At 40.9% G+C, this 16,859-nt stretch overlaps 1 protein-coding gene across 2 annotated transcripts in view; it reads left to right on the forward strand.

The window, feature by feature from the left end:
- The first annotated feature begins 3,074 nt into the window (after positions 1-3,074).
- ing5a (inhibitor of growth family, member 5a) overlaps positions 3,075-16,859 on the forward strand; it is a 35,433-nt gene continuing 21,648 nt past the window's right edge. The window contains exons 1-2 of one of the 2 annotated variants that reach the window (XM_072255813.1): positions 3,075-3,175; positions 12,600-12,671. In XM_072255813.1, the coding sequence (XP_072111914.1) occupies positions 3,139-3,175; positions 12,600-12,671 (109 nt within the window). In that variant the 5' untranslated portion in view covers positions 3,075-3,138. Of the gene's footprint in view, positions 3,260-12,599; positions 12,672-16,859 lie in introns of both variants that reach the window. The other variant, XM_072255814.1, reaches the window with a different exon arrangement.

The raw sequence follows: 16,859 nt of genomic DNA on the forward strand, positions 1-16,859 counted from the left end.
AGCCAGCAGTAGTCGTCAGGAGCATCTGTCCCACCTCCGCCAGCTCTACTCCCACCTGAGCGAATTCGGTCTTACAATCAACCCAGCCAAATGCCATTTCGGACTCGACACCATCGACTTCCTGGGCCACAGGATTACTAAAGACGGGGTAACCCCACTGCCCGCCAAGGTAGACGCGGTCCGCAACTTCCCCCGACCCAACACAATCAAAGGCCTGCAGGAATTCGTGGGTATGGTGAATTTCTACCACCGTTTCCTCACCTCAGCAGCCCGAACCATGCGCCCCCTGTTCACTCTAATGTCGGGTAATGGCAAAGACATTACCTGGGACGAAGAGGCCACAGCCGCTTTCATTAAAACCAAAGAAGCCTTGGCAAACGCCGCGATGCTAGTGCACCCCAGAATGGATGTTCCTACTGCCCTCACGGTGGATGCATCCAACACAGCAGTCGGTGGAGTGCTGGAACAACTCATTGAGGGTCGCTGGCAACCCCTGGCGTTCTTCAGCAAACACCTACGACCACCTGAACTCAAATACAGTGCTCTCGACCGGGAGCTATTGGCACTATACCTGGCAATCCGGCATTTCAGGTACTTCTTAGAAGGTAGGCCCTTCACCGTGTTCACAGACCACAAACCGCTTACCTTTGCGTTCATGAAGGTGTCCGACCCCTGGTCGTCCCGCCAGCAGTGACATCTGTCCTACATCTCCGAGTACATGATGGACATCCAGCATGTCTCTGGAAAGGACAACGTCGTGGCGGACGCACTATCCAGACCTACCATACAGGCCCTGTCCCAGGGGGTGGACTATGCAGCGCTGGCAGAGGCACAGCAGGCAGACGCTGAGATCCCCAGTTACAGGACTGCAGTCTCCGGTTTGCAGCTCCAAGACCTCCCCGTAGGCCCAGGTGAGAGGACCCTACTATGTGACGTAGCTACCGGCCAACCCCGCCCCGTCGTCCCAGCAGCCTGGCGCCGGCTGGTTTTCGAATCCATTCACAACTTAGCGCACCTGTCCATCAGGACAACTATCCGGCTGGTCTCCAACAGATTCGTGTGGCATGGGCTGCGTAAACAGTTCAGTGAATGGGCCAAAACGTGCATGCAGTGCCAAACAGCCAAGGTGCAGCAGCACACCAAGGCTCTGCCGGAGGTTCGACCACATTCATGTGGATATCGTGGGGCCCCTGCCAGTGTCACAAGGAGCGCGGTACCTCCTAACTATCGTAGACCGGTTCACCAGATGGCCAGAGACAGTCCCGCTCACCGACATCACCTCCAAATCCTGCGCCCGAGCACTGATCGCAACCTGGGTAGCCCGCTTCGGGGTACAGGCCCACATTACCTCCGACAGGGGCGCCCAGTTCACCTCCAGCCTGTGGTCGGCTATGGCCAACCTTTTAGGAACACAGCTACACCACACAACTGCCTACCACCCACAGTCGAACAGACTAGTGGAGCGTTTCCACCGTCACCTGAAGTCGACTCTCATGGCCCGCCTGGAGGGGCCTAACTGGGTGGACGAACTTCCCTGGGTCCTGCTCGGAATCCGCATGGCGCCCAAAGAGGATTTGCACACCTCGTCGGCCGAGTTGGTGTACGGCGCACCCCTGGTCGTCCCAGGAGAGTTCATACCAGCCCCAAGGGGGCAAGAGGAAGAACCCGCAGCAGTCCTGGACAGACTACGTGAGAGGCTCGGTAACCTGGCCCCCATCCCCACTTCACAGCACGGACAGAGCCCGATCTGCGTACCCAAAGACCTACAGAACTGTAGGTTTCTTTTTGTACGACGGGGCAGACACCGGGCACCGCTACAGCGGCCCTACGAGGGGCGTTTAAGGTGATCAGGAACAACGGGTCCACGTTCGTGCTGGACATTGGGGGGAGAGAGGAGGTTTTCACGGTGGACCGACTCAAACCGGCCCATGTGGACTTGGCGCAGCCGGTCCAGGCTCAGGCACTGTGGCGCAGGGGCAGACCTCCCAAACAGAGGCCGATCCAGACTGTGGACACTGGGGGAGGTATCGCCGGTTCTGGCGGGGGTGGGGGGCGGGTTATGTGGCAACCCACTTTCTGGCACCCACGAACCGGCTCACAACAGCGCGCGCAGGCAGAGGGCCGACCCCAAAAAGGGCGCCAGGCCGTCTTCACCAGCAGGGGGAAAATCCCGCGTGCGGAAAGGGTCTGGGAATATGCATTCCCCACAGCAGTCCTGCCCAGGGAGGGCGGGAACTGGAAGGCTTTAAAGCCAGCCGCGAGGTTTGAATAAATCTCTTTATCGCAACTCCAACTCACCGACTCCGTGTGGTTATTCTAGCGCTGTGTGTAGCGCACCACTATAAGGTCAATATTAAACTATCAAAATCAGAGGGGAAGAGCATAGTGTGGAGAAGGATAAATCAACAGTGGCAGCAGCATTGGGATAGAGCAATAAAAGGAAGACATTTACATTCAATTCAGAACAGAGTAGATATGGGAAGAAGTAGGGGAGTAAAGCGGAAGGAGCAAGTAATTATAAGTAGACTGAGAATTGGGCACAGCAACCTTAATGGCACTCTGGCCATTATAAATAAGCATCCAACAGGTTTTTGTGATCTATGTCAGGAGACTGAAACAGTAGAGCATATCCTTATTTCATTGAGGAAATTTGCACAGGAAAGGCAACAAATGTTACAACAATTACGCAAAATGGGACTGGTAGAGAACAGCGTTAAAGGTTCATTGGAATGTGGGGAGAGTGATCAGGGGAGGAAATGGTTGTTTAGTTATTTAAGGGCGACGGGACTGGAAAGACGGCTTTAAAGTGAATGGACAATGAAGGACAATAAATCCTGAAGATGGCAGTAATGCAACAATGTGGATGCCAACTGCCGTAAAAACTCAAAGAAGGAACACAGCTGAAAATGAACTGATTAGACAATCGGGAGAGGGCATGACCTAGGTGAAAATGATTAAGCACTGCCCCTTCGATCCGGCCCATCAGTGCCGGGCCTGTGCGCTGGATGCAGGCCCGTCCTCTCCTGACCGCCTGCTCCGCCTGGAATTTGGCGCGGTTGCCGTGGCAACGGCTCGCCGGTTGGTAGGCGGGACGCAGGCGCAGTGCTGTGCATGCGGGCGGGTTGAAACGATGACAAGATGGCGACAGCAATGTACCTGGAGCATTACCTGGACAGTGAGTACCCCAAGCTGCTGACTCGGCACCGGACCACAGACAGCCTCTGCATCTGTTAAAGCGAACGGTTCGCTTTATCTTCGGGTAATGGGCCCTGGCGAGCCTGCGTGCTTTCGCTTGCAGTCGACGTTACTCAAAGCCCGAGTGGGAGGGGGAGGGAGTAGTTGGAGGCCCGAATGTGACTGACGGCTGCTGATCGCAGTCACGTGGAATCAGGCGCCTCTGTTCTTTCTGTAAACGAAAAACAATCGCTTTTTCGTGCCAAAGCAGAAAGTTTACTTTAGTTTGTGAGTGGTTCAAATGTTTCCGGCCATCCGCTGCATAAACCGCGCATGCGTGGAGGCCTCTCTTCCCGCACCCTGGAGGCTAGAAGTATAAACAAGCGAGTTTGCAACAGGCTGAGGGACAGAGCCCGAGCTCTTACCTTTATGCAACGGGACCTGTACATCATTCACGGAATGATAACTAGTGATGACGTTCATATTTCACAACATCTAATGAAACTCTAGCAGGACATTCTTAAACTAAACCCTTTGATATACCGCATTTGCCATTAATGGCATCACCAGGTATGTAGATTAAATAGCGTGATTGCAAGAGTAGGTTGGAAGCTGGAAATAAGACCATAAGATATAGGAGCAAAAGCAGTCCATTCGGCCCATCGCGTTTACTGCACCATTCAATCATGGGCTGATCCAATTCTATAAGTCATCCGTATTCCTCTGCCTTCTCCCCACACCCTTTGATGCCCTGGCTAATCAAGAACCTATCGATCTCTGTCTTAAATGTCACCCAATGAGGGTTCTTCTCTGAACCTTCTCCAATGTCAGAATATCCTTTCTAAAATAAGGAGCCCAAAACTGCACATAATACTCCCAAGTGTGGTCTCACGAGTCCCTCAACATAACATTCCTGTTCTAATATTCTGTACCTCTAGAAATAGATGCCAACATTGCATTTCCCTTCTTCACCACCAACTCTGCCTGGAGGCTAACCTTCAGGGTATCCTGCACAAGGACTCCCAAGTCCCTATGCATCTCTGTATTTTGAATTCTCTCACCATCTAAATGATAGTCTGCCCGTTTATTTCTAACACCAAAGTGCACGGCTGTACACTTTCCAACATAGTTTTTCATTTGCTACTTCTTTGTCCATTCCCCTAAACTATCCAAGTCTCCCTGCAGGCTTTCTGTTTCCTCAGCACTACCTTTTCCTCTACCTATCTTTGGCAGACTTAGCTACAAATCCATTAATCCCATAGTCCAAATCATTGACATAGAAACTATAGCACAAAAACAGGCCTTTTGGCCCTTCTTGGCTGTACCGAATCATTTTCTGCCTAGTCCCACTGACCTGCACACGGACCATATCCCTCCATACACCTCCCATCCATGTATCTGTCCAATTTATTCTTAAATGTTAAAAAAGAACCCGCATTTACCACCTCGTCTGGCAGCTCATTCCATACTCCCACCACTGTCTGTGTGAAGAAGCCCCCCCTAATGTTCCCTTTAAACTTCTCCCCCCTCACCCTAAACCCATGTCCTCTGGTTTTTTTCTCCCCTTGCCTCAGTGGAAAAAGCCTGCTTGCATTCACTCTATCTATACCCATCATAATTTTATATACCTCTATCAAATCTCCCCTCATTCTTCTACGCTCCAGGGAATGAAGTCCTAACCTATTCAACCTTTCTCTGTGAGTGAGTTTCTGAAGTCCCGGCAACATCCTTGTAAACCTTCTCTGCACTCTTTCAACCTTATTTATATCCTTCCTGTAATTTGGTGACCAAAACTGAACACAATACTCCAGATTCGGCCTCACCAATGCCTTATACAACCTCATCATAACATTCCAGCTCTTATACTCAGTACTTTGATTAATAAAGGCCAATGTACCAAAAGCTCTCTTTACGACCTGTGACGCCACTTTTAGGGAATTTTGTATCTGTATTCCCAGATCCCTCTGTTCCACTGCACTCCTCAGTGCCTTACCATTAACCCTGTATGTTCTACGTTGGTTTGTCCTTCCAACGTGCAATACTTCACACTTGTCAGTATTAACATACAATATAAAAAGCAGCAGTCCCAACACCGACCCCTGTGGAACTCCACTGGTAACCGGCAGCCAGCCAGAATAGGATCCCTTTATTCCCACTCTCTGTTTTCTGCTGATCAGCCAATGCTCCACCCATGCTAGTAACTGCTCTGTAATTCCATGGGATCTTATCTTGCTAAGCAGCCTCGTGTGGCACCTTGTTAAAGGCCTTCTGAAAATCCACATACTCTACATCTATTGCATCTACCCTGCTTGTAATTTCCTCAAAAAATTGCAGTAGGTTAGTCAGGCAGGATTTTCCTTACAGGAAACCATTCTGGCTTTGGCTTATCTTGTCATGTGTCTCCAGGTACTCCGTAATCTCATTCCTAACAATTGATTCCAACAACTTCCCAACTGCTGATGTCAGGCTAACAGGTCTATAGTTTCCTTTCAGCTGTCTCCCACCCTCCTTAAATAGCAGAGTAACATTTGCAATTTTCCAGTCATCCGGTACAATGCCAGAATCTATCGATTCTTGAAAGGTCATTATTAATGCCTCTGTAATCTCTCCAGCTACTTCCTTAAGAACCTGAGCGTGCATTCCATCAGGTCCAGGAGATTTATCCACCCTCAGACCATTAAGCTTCCTGAGCACCTTCTCAGTCGTAATTTTCACTGCACATACTTCACTTCCCTGATACTCTTGAATGTCCGGTATACTGCAGATGTCTTCCACTGTGAAGATTGATGCAAAATACGTATTCAGTTCCTCTGCCATCTCTGTGTCTCTCATTACAATATCTCCAGTGTCATTTTCTATTGGTCCTATATCTGTCCTCAACTCTCTTTTACTCTTTCTATGCTTAAAAGAGCTTTTAGTATCTTCTTTGATATTAGTCACCAGCTTCCTTTCATAATTCTTTTCCTTCCTAATATCCTTCTTAGTTTCCTTCTGTAAGGTTTTTAGAAGCTTCCTAATCCTCTATCTTTCCACTATCTTTGGCTTCCTTGTATGCCCTCTCTTTTGTTTTTAGATTATGAAGAAGACACGCAGTCCTCTTTTATTGTCATTTAGTAATGCATGCCCTCCTTTTATCAATCAGAATTTCCTGATGACTCCACTATAATGCATGAATTTTTTAAGAAATTGAATATTCCAAAATTATCATCTAATGAACGTTCAAAACTCGATGTACCTATTACAGTAGAGGAAATAAAGAATGCTATTTTTTCAATGAATTCAGGTAAAGAACCTGGTCCAGATGGATTTACAGTAGAATTTTTAAAATTTTTTTCGACTACACTAACTCCTTGGCTATGTGGAGTTTTTAGGGATGCAGTTTCAATAGGTAAATTACCACAATCTTTCTATCGAGCTTCTATTTCCCTAATTCTTAAAAAAGATAAGGATCCTACTGAATGTGTATCTTATAGGCCTATATCTCTGCTGAATGTCGATTTTTAAGATTTTTTCTAAAATATTGGCAACGAGATTGGAGAATGTATTACCCCAAATTATTTCTGCTGATCAAACTGGATTTATTAAAAACTGTTACACTTTTTTTAATATTAGATTTATGAATATCGTTTATATGCCTTCACCCAAAATTCCAGAATGTGTTATTTCATTGGATGCTGAGAAAGCTTTTGATAGAATTGAATGGATATATTTATTCAATACCCTTGAGAAATTTAATTTTAGTCCGATATTCATTTCCTGGATTAAACTGATATATTTTACCCCTTTGGCCTTGGTATTTACTAACAACCAAAGATTCCTTTTTTTTCATTTATTCCGTGGTACTGGGCAGGGTTGCCCTCTTAGTCCATTACTATTTGATATTGTCTTGGAACCGCTAGCTATTGCCATTCGTGACTCCCCAAATATATTTGGCATCACCCGTGGAAATGAAACTCATAAATTATCAGTGTATGCAGATGATCTACTATTATATATTTCTAACCCAGGAAAATCTATTCCGGCAGTACTAACTTTGTTTGCTCAGTTCAGTAGCTTTTCTGGTTATAAACTGAACCTAAGTAAGAGTGACGAAGTCCTGACGAAGGGTCTCAGCCTGAAACGTTGACTGTACCTCTTCCTAGAGATGCTGCCTGGCCTGCTGCGTTCACCAGCAATTTTGATGTGTGTTGCCTAAGTAAGAGTGAACTCTTTCCATTAAATATGTAGGTTCCTATTTATAGAAATTCTCCATTTAGACTGATTACTGATTATTTTACTTATTTGGGAGTTAAAATTACTGAGAGACATAAGGATCTATTCAATTTTAACTGTTTACCATTAATTAATCAGGTTAAACAACTGATTACTAAATGGTCCCCTTTGTCTCTATCATTGATTGGCCATATTAATGCTTTTAAAATGATTATTTTACCCAAATTTTTATATTTATTTCAAGCGATACCGATTCTTATTCCTAAATCTTTTTTTGATACTATCGACTCTAAAATTTCTTCTTATATATGGCAAAATAGAAATCCCAGATTACGTAAAAAATACTTACAGAAATCTAAGAAAGAGGGTGGTTTGGCATTGCCTGTCCTAAGATTTTACTACTGGGCAATTAATATCCGGTACTTAATATTTTGGACACAAGATTGGAATATAACTCCAAGCCCACATTGGGTAAACCTTGAAGGCCATTTTGTACAAGGGTTTTCTTTAGCCTCCATTTTAGGAACTTCATTGCCTTTTGTACTATCTAAATTGAATAAACAAATTTTCAACCCTATAGTTAAACATACATTGCGAATATGGTTTCAATTTCGTAAATTTTTTGGCCTGAATGAATTTATGTTATCAAGTCCTAGTATATCTAATTTTTTTTTCCAACCCTCAGTAATGGACCAAGCCTTTTTGATATGGAAAACGAAAGGCATAATACGTTTTCGTGATCTATTTCTGGATAACTGCTTTATGTCTTTTGAGCAGTTATCTCAGAAATTTGATTTGCCTAGATCCCATTTTTTTAGATACCTACAAATAAGAAATTTTTTAAATACTGCGTTGCCTACCTTTCCGATTTCAAATCCTTCTGGCATTCTCGATAAAATTTTAGGTTTTAATCCTTTGCAGAAGGGATTAATAGCAATAATTTATGATATAATTATGAAATTACAGCCAGATATATCTGATAAAATTAAAAATGAAGGGGAAAGGGAACTTCAATTTTCCCTACCTACAGAGAAATGGGATAAAATTTTTCAATTAGTTAGTACTTCTTCTATATGTGCTAAACATACTTTAATACAATTTAAATTAGTACACAGAGCTCATATGTCCAAAGATAAACTAGCTCGTTTTTATTCCCATATAAACCCTACTTGTGATAGGTGTCACTCTGAAGTGGCTTCTTTAACTCATATGTTTTGGTCCTGTCCTCTTTTGGAAAAATATTGGAAAGACATTTTATATATTATTTAAACAGTTCTATGCTTTGATTTAAACCCCATCCTGTTACAGCAATCTTTGGATTGCCAGTGGTAGAACATAGATCTTTGTCTTCTTCAGCCTGTCAAATGATAGCTTTTGTTACTCTAATGGTGAGAAGATCTATTTTGTTGAACTGGAGGGAAATTAATCCTCCAACTACATTCCAATGGTTTTCTCAAACCATATTAAGTTTAAATTTAGAAAAAATTGTAAGTGATATTTTTGACTCTTCGGTTAAATTTGAAGATACCCGGAAACCTTTTACGCAACGTTTTCATATGATGTAATCTGACCTTTCCGAATCTTTTTTCTAATATTATATGATGAGAGGAGCGGAGTTAGCGACATTATGGATCATGTCTGATACAAGTTGTTGGTCTAGCCCTGTTTTGCCTTTTTTTTTTTGGGTTTGTTTTACTCTTTTTCTTTTGGGGTTTTTTTTGTTTATATATATTTTTTCTTTTTATTTCTTTGTTAACGTTTAATCTCATTATGAGTTTGGAAGTCTTTTATTTCTCTGTTACTTAAAATTCATTTTATATATGCTGATGAACATTTTTCCAATCTCTTTGTACCAACTTTGTTAATTGAGTTTATAATTTTGAAAAATTAATAAAAAGATTTAAAAAGAAAAGAAGTAATGCATGCATTAAGAAATGATACAATATTTCCTCCAGTGTGATATCACAAAACACAGGACAGGCCAAGACTGAAAAAACTAACAAAACCACATAATTATAACATATAGTGCAACAATACCATAACTTGATGAAGAACAGTCCATGGGCACAGTAAAAAGTTCAAAGTCTCTCAAATGTCCCACATCTCACGCAGACGGGAGAAGGAAGAAAAACTCTCCTTGCCATGCCCGACCACGGTCCGACTCTGAGTTGTCCAAAAACTTCGAGCCTCCAATCAGCTCTCCGACACCGAGTACCGAGCACCATCTCTATCCGAGCGATTCAACCTCAATCTCGGTCGCCAACAGTGGGCAAAGCCGGGGATTTTGAGGCCTTCCCTCCGAAAGATTCAGGATCGCACAGTAATGACAGCAGTGAACGGGCGTTTCAGAAATTTCTCCAGATGTTCCTCTGTGCTTTCACGTCTGTCTCCATCAAATCAGAATTGTCCACAGCCCCTATTTAATGGATACGATATCATTTTTCACCAGAGGGCTGTGCACGCGCGGCCCGCTGCTCTCTCTCCTCCTGCCATTTATGATTCAACTTCTACATCCAAAACTTATCCAGCATCTACAAGGCAGAAGTTCAGAGGATAATGGAGCGTTCTCCACTTGTCCGGTTGGATGCAGCTCCAAAATATTGGAGAAACGATCCAGGATATGCGATGGGCTGGATTGGCATCTAATTCACCTAAACATTCTGTCCTTCAGTGACTCATCTTGGGTACAGTATATAAATTTACAGAAAGCAGATTTCTTCCCCTTTCAAAACCACAATTTGTACTCTTTGGAAGTATAGTGGAAGCAAGTATTTGCGAGCACTGCAATTTGAAAATTCTCCTCCAAGTTACACTCAGTGCTGATTTATAAATACATCACAATTCTTTGTCAAATTCTTGTGACTTCCTAGTTGACATTGCTGTGAGAGTACCTTCAGTGATTCAAAGTAATAAACTCCGAAGAGTAAATGAGGATTGCAATAAATGTTAGCTTGGCCAACAATATCTTTGTCCTGTAAATGAATAAAAATAGATCAGTAGCTGTGAAGACAGACAATTGATGGGTATTGATCTGCAGAAATCAAGCTAGGGTGTTACTGGTCCTTAAGCTGCAATGATTTCCAAAGCATCAGAGACAATTCCCAAAGATTCCCCACCATTTATGTGAAGAAATCTTTAATTTCAGTGCTAAATGTTATTTTGACACTGTAAACATAGTTGTAGATACATTCACCAGCGGTATAGCAGGCATCATCTTTGGGTAGTTCATTTTGGGTAGAGAAGAAGTGGTCGGCAGTGCAGGTGAAACAACTGGACTGAGAAACAAGCAGCGCAGGCCTAATGAACAGTGATCCGAGAGGAGGGTCTGTAACGATGCATATTGGCTAATATACAGTATCTGAAAGCACGGCAGTGAGTAGAGGAGGTATGGGCACTGATCTGCAACAGCACATGTAGTGGGGATAGTGGGAAAAGTTTAGCAATATGGTGAAGTAGTTAAAGGGCAAAGTTATAGGAAAGTTATTGAGTTGTGCGCCCATATTTGTAGCATTATTTCTCTCACTGTATTTGAGATGATCAACTGCTGAACCCCTCCTCCATGTTTGACTTGTCTCCAGATGCTTTTCAAAACTGTTGCAATAAAAACTTCAGATGAATGGCGATTGACTGATGTCAGCTGTTTCTCTCCATAGATGCTGAGTATTTAGAGCATTTCCAGTTTTTTTTTTGCTTGGATTTCCAGCATCTGCAACATTTTTGTCAATCCTTGTTGTCCATTCTGATTTGGCTCATACAATGCCGTCTTTAACTCATCCCACTCACACCCATCATGTTGCTCGTCAAGTTTTTATGAAGTGACTTGGCTTACTTTTAACAAAGTGTTGCTTTTATTGTGGTGTAATGATCAAAAGTCAACAGTGCTTTGCACCAGGCAGTTATAATGGAAGTATCTATTAATTACCTACAGGAATAAAAAGTGGATACGACAATCAATTGCCCTTGGTGAAATCTTGTGTTTTTTTAATATATTGTCTAGTTAAATATAGGGCAAAGGCTAAAACTCTCTGCTGTCCCCACAAGCCAAACTAACTTCCTAGACAACTATTTGCATTTCTATGAGCGTTGGAATCATACTGATGACTCCAGTAGAAAATGAGTCTGTGGGGAACATTACAAGCAGGGATCTGCACTAGTTCATTAAGGGTTAATAAAAATACCTTAAAGTGCAGAAACAGTATGAGATGAAAAATCATATCAGCAATAATATCAGATTGATTTGTGCTGTTAAGTATATGTGGAATACATTTATGTAGGGAGATTTTACAGTAGTGTGGACAAATTGAATAAAAAAGGACATTCTGCCTTTTGGCTGAAGAATGCCAAATGAGCAAAGGAGAAAATGAGTGGACAGCCAGTGAGGAGAAAAACCGACCTTTCAAAATACAGGAGAAATGGAGCTAGTGTGGTGTAGGAGGGTTGTGTAGACAATTTGTTGACTAAATTGGTGCTTTTAAGTTGTGGTTATAAACCTATGACTTAAGTGGGCCAACTGAGTGACAGATGCTTAGTAATATTCGTTGTGGGTCAGTGACCCCATTCATTTGAAGGGCAAGTTTTGTTGTTTTTCTTTCACATTATTTACAGGGCATTTAATTACAATATCAAAAGTGTAAAAATTGTAAAGAAAAACAGCTCTTTGGTGTTCAGAAGAGATAAAGCTCTGTGTCCTTGCTTTGCCTTCTGTCACAGACTATTAGGGTAATTAGGAGGTGATGGCATCTGGTATGAAGGGTGTTTCAGTAACGTGCCACACATGGCCCAGGTAAGTGCAGACTGGGAGGGATTGTGAGTGGTTATTCTGAGCAATGAGCAAAAAATTGTACATTAGAAGTGAAATAATGAGCTTTGTATTAGGAGGTCTGAGAGTAATTTGTGTGAAATCTGCAGGGTGCAAGTGCAGCAAAGTGATATTTGTTGCAGGATTCCATTTCAATTGTACTACACAGTCTGAATGATGTTAAATGTAAAATGATTATATATTTGTGTGTGTGTGTACTTGGCAAAGTGTTTCAACCTTGAGTTATTTTAATTAATGTCAAATTGATATGCAAAAATATATGGAAATTTATTATACAAGTAGCATTCAGCAGAATGACAAATGCATGTAATGGAAAAGCTATTGTAATATGCTGATGATTACTTTGAAAATGTTCATGCAGTTAAAATAGAAACATACTTCTGTGCTTTGGCAGGTATTGAGAACCTTCCTTGTGAGCTTCAGCGGATCTTCCATTTGATGCGGGACCTGGATCAAAGAACTGAAGGTGCATGCAGTGTAATCTAAGAAATCTGTGGGAAAACTAGGTTTGGGCCTTTGTTATGTTTTACTGTGCAATGCACCAGTGAATTGGATTCTTAAACCTGCAGATTTTGCCATGAAGCTGAAAAACTACTTAGAAGTTTCAAAATTTGGCCCTCCAAACAGTGTTTGTTCTACTAACAATGTAATTTCCTCAAGGATACTGGCATTTCAGAGTCAGGAAAGAACTTCCTGATGTAATTTTCAACTCATACTGTTTCAGCCTGTTAGAACATGGAAGTGGTCATTTGTCGTCTTGGCAGGGTTTCATTGAATCTGCTCTGATGTGCCACTAAATCCAATCCCATGTTTGCTACTTGCTTCCCTTTGATGTAACTTTATTTCCAACTGATTAAAAAATGGTTTCTAAAAATACTTTTTGTAAATAAGTAAAATGTTTTAACAAAAAGTCAAAATGCTTTTCTTGAATTTAATTGTTACAGCCTTTCACAGTATTGGAAACAATCTAAAATTAAACCATAGCATTTAATTATCTTAAAGACTAACAGATCTAGCTACATACCTGTTTGTTTAATTTTTTTTGTGTTGCACTGTGCTTAAAAGTGTAACAATGAATTGTTACCTTTTAGCTGTTTATCATTATTAGTTTGTCAAGTTTCTATCTGTACATATCTTTCTGCCCCCAAAATTTTTACAAACGATCTAACAAAACATTAGTGCTCGTCATTTATTCTTTCTTTGATGTCTTGGTTACTTTCATTTTCCTAAGGCTGTTGTGATACCAGAACAGATAGATGATTGATGAAGGTTTCACCAAAAGCACACACTGTGAATGTTCACAAACAATAGTTATTTTGGGTGCAGATGCTTCTTTGCAACGGTAGCCTACCAGACTGTGTAGGAATGGGCCCTGTGCCGCAATGTTCTGTCAAACCAATTAAATAAGTAAACAAATGGCTCACTAATCTAATCTCTTCTGCCACACAATGTCCAAATCCTTTCATTCTCCTCACAATTGTGTCTCTTAAGTGTCTAATGTTTCTGCCTCCATCACCACCACCCCAGGCAGTACATTCCAAGCACCCGCCTCTCTGTGTAAAAAAAACTTTGAAATTCCCCCCCCCCCCCACCACCTTAAATGCATGTCCTCTGGTATTAAACATTTCAAAATATATTGTCTGTCTACTCTACCTATACCTCTCATAATCTTATAAACCTCTGTCAGCTCTCCTATCAGCCCCCATCTCTCCAAAGAAAGTAACCAAAGTTAGTCCAACCACTCGTTATGGCTGGTGCCCACTTACCTAGGCAACGTCTTGGTAAGCTTCTTTTGCACCCTCTCCAGAGCCTTGACATCCTATAATGGGCAACCAGAACTGTGTGCAATACTCCAGATGCAGTCTAACTAGAGTTTTATAAAGCTGCAACATGACTTCCAGACTTGAATTCAACTACTAAAGGCAAGCAGCCATATGCCTTCCTATCCACCCTATCAACCTGTGTAGTCACTTTCAGGGGGCTATGAACTTGGACCCTAAGATCCCTCTGCTCATTAGTACTGTTAAGGATCTTGCCCTTAACAATGTACTGTCTTTTTGCATTTGACCTACCAAGGCGCAATGCTTCACATTTAGCCAGGTTAAACTCCATCTGCTATTTATAAAAGTAAATTGTATTGTATCAGTAATATCAAGGCTTTCATACTTAGTAAGCAAACTATGGATTGTATTTGTAGTAGCACTACTGACAAACCAACATTTATTTTCTATGCATTGTCCTATTGCAGATGCTTCCTTTGTTATTTTAATGTACTAACTAGTTTTTTGTAAATTTTATCATCTGATTCTTCGAGTTTGGCTTGCATTACTCAGTTTTTTATGTAACAGATTTGAGACAAAATTGTTGATGAGAATTTTGCATATGTAAAGGATTGTTGTCTGTAGTTGCCAAAAGACTGATGTTATGTTTTTAATATGGTAGTAAGTCAGGCTATTAGGCATACTATATTATGTGCTGTTTTTTAACAATTGTTTGAGAATTTTTGATCCTCTTGTTATTAATTTCTTCCCCCCATTTCAAATCCAGTATCGTGCAAATGGTGACCATTTAGCTTAACAGGAGGCAGTACTGCACAGTGTTCCCAAATTTGGTGCTAGGTTCCTTGTGATGTTATATAGTTTTATTTTGCAGGATTATGGGGAAATTTAGGACTAAATTATTAGTTTGGTGTTTCTAGGGTTTGTGGGTATTGCCAGTGGTAAATTTGGGTTGAAATCCAAAATTCTGTTCTACGAAGGGAACTTAGAGATAAATTTGTAACAAATCAAAGATTGAGTTTTGCTGTTTGATTAATTCTTGGAACATATTACCTTTTTTAAAAATTTTATTTTTATTTGGATGTATTCACAAATAATACAAACTTTTTTTTACAATGTAACCTTTTCCATTTTTTATGTGAGTAAATCTATATTAATTTGTACATTCACAAGTGCACATTGAGATAATTAGGCACTCAAATAGATGTTTATGTGCAATTGTAATTCCACTCTATTAAACTAAATAATGATAATAGTTATAAAAATATTAATAATAGTGGTTGAATACTAATTTCCATGTATCTCTTCTGGTCCATTTCTTTCTGGTCCAAGATTTCCCCAGATCTTTACTTTTATTAATTCCACATTTTCCAAAAAAAAAAAGAACAGTAAGCACTGGAGCCAAAGGTGCTTACGTTAACACTATTACTATGTTGGTGAGACAAACAGTATAAACCATTAGGAGAGTCATCTAAAGTCTGCTTGCTCTGGGGTTATAAATTCAATCCATTTATTCCAAATTTGATAAAAATTTTCCTTTTGAATTCTCAGAGAGTAGGTCTTTTCCATTTTAAATATTTCCAAAATGATTTCATGCCAATCTTCGAATGTAGGTGATTTTGGATTTAACCACTTTCTGGTGATTGATTTCTTATTTGCCGCTAAAGGGGCCTGCAACAGCTTTATATCTATCTTCTGTTCCAAAAACAATACATGCCCCAAGTAGAGTGTCTCAAAGTTCAGAGGTATCTGAGTCTTAAATACCTTAACTAATGTTCTGTGAATACTTTCCCAATATAAACTTAATTTAGGGCAATCCCAAAAAATATGAAAATGATTTGCCTCCCTGGAGCCACACCTTCTCCAACACGCCACGCTTTCCTGAAACATATTTCCATGTCTTTCTGTGCTGAATTTAACACTGTACAGGTCCAATATTCCACAATTCCTCCTTGAATATCTCTTCCATTAAGATCATCCCTAGATCTTAACTCTTCAACCATCTTTTTTTTATTTATGCCCCTTTTAAGTTTCAGATGTGTCAGTGTCTGTCTTATGAGAGTTAATTGTGGATAGTAGTGTGCAATGATCTTGATATTTAATCCCTTTTACGTATGAAATTACATTGATGATGTCTCTGTGGATGAAGCACAAGGGAAAAAGGGAGGAAAGGACAGTATTGGAACGTTTAGACATTTATACAGATTTAGAGCAAAACTAAAGTATTATAGATTTTTCCCCCCAAATACATGGAGAGAATGTTCATTTCAACCTGTTTATAACAAACAAAAATTGTTACATTGCAAATGACAGGTATAATGTTGGAAAAAAGAATTTCAGTCATTGTCTAATTATCAGTTAAAATGATTATCTGGCCTTTGCTCTTTCTATATATAGCTTTTCTTAAAAAAAGGAAAAATATTTCATAGTTTCTTGCACCTTATTCCTTGTTCTGGTACTTTAAGGTTGAGTAGTTCTTCAGCATTTGTTTGGTTATAAAATTCTATTACATTTTGAACCAGCATAGAAGAAAGACATAACAGTAGACTTAGCACCAGTATGTCTGGAAGGCTATGGGATAATTCATGGTTTACGCTCATGAGTGTTATCCTGCAGTGTCAGTTAGAAGTTTAGGTGTTGTTAGAGTTTGAGCTCATTTGTGATGCCTCCCCAGGGCCATCATTGGCATATTTGGGAATTATTCTTTGGGCACCGTACTAATCAGTGTCTACATGTAGTGTGGAATTGTGTCCATCAGGGCATCAACATTTTGTGAAGAGGGAAAGTAATGATTATGAGAAATGTTATTACAACTTATATTCTGAAGGTCGAAAATGGAGATTGAGATCACTGAGTTTATTAGAGGGGAAGAAGAT

Source organism: Mobula birostris, chromosome 4, assembly GCF_030028105.1.
Source record: "Mobula birostris isolate sMobBir1 chromosome 4, sMobBir1.hap1, whole genome shotgun sequence".
Classification (NCBI taxonomy): domain Eukaryota; kingdom Metazoa; phylum Chordata; class Chondrichthyes; order Myliobatiformes; family Myliobatidae; genus Mobula; species Mobula birostris.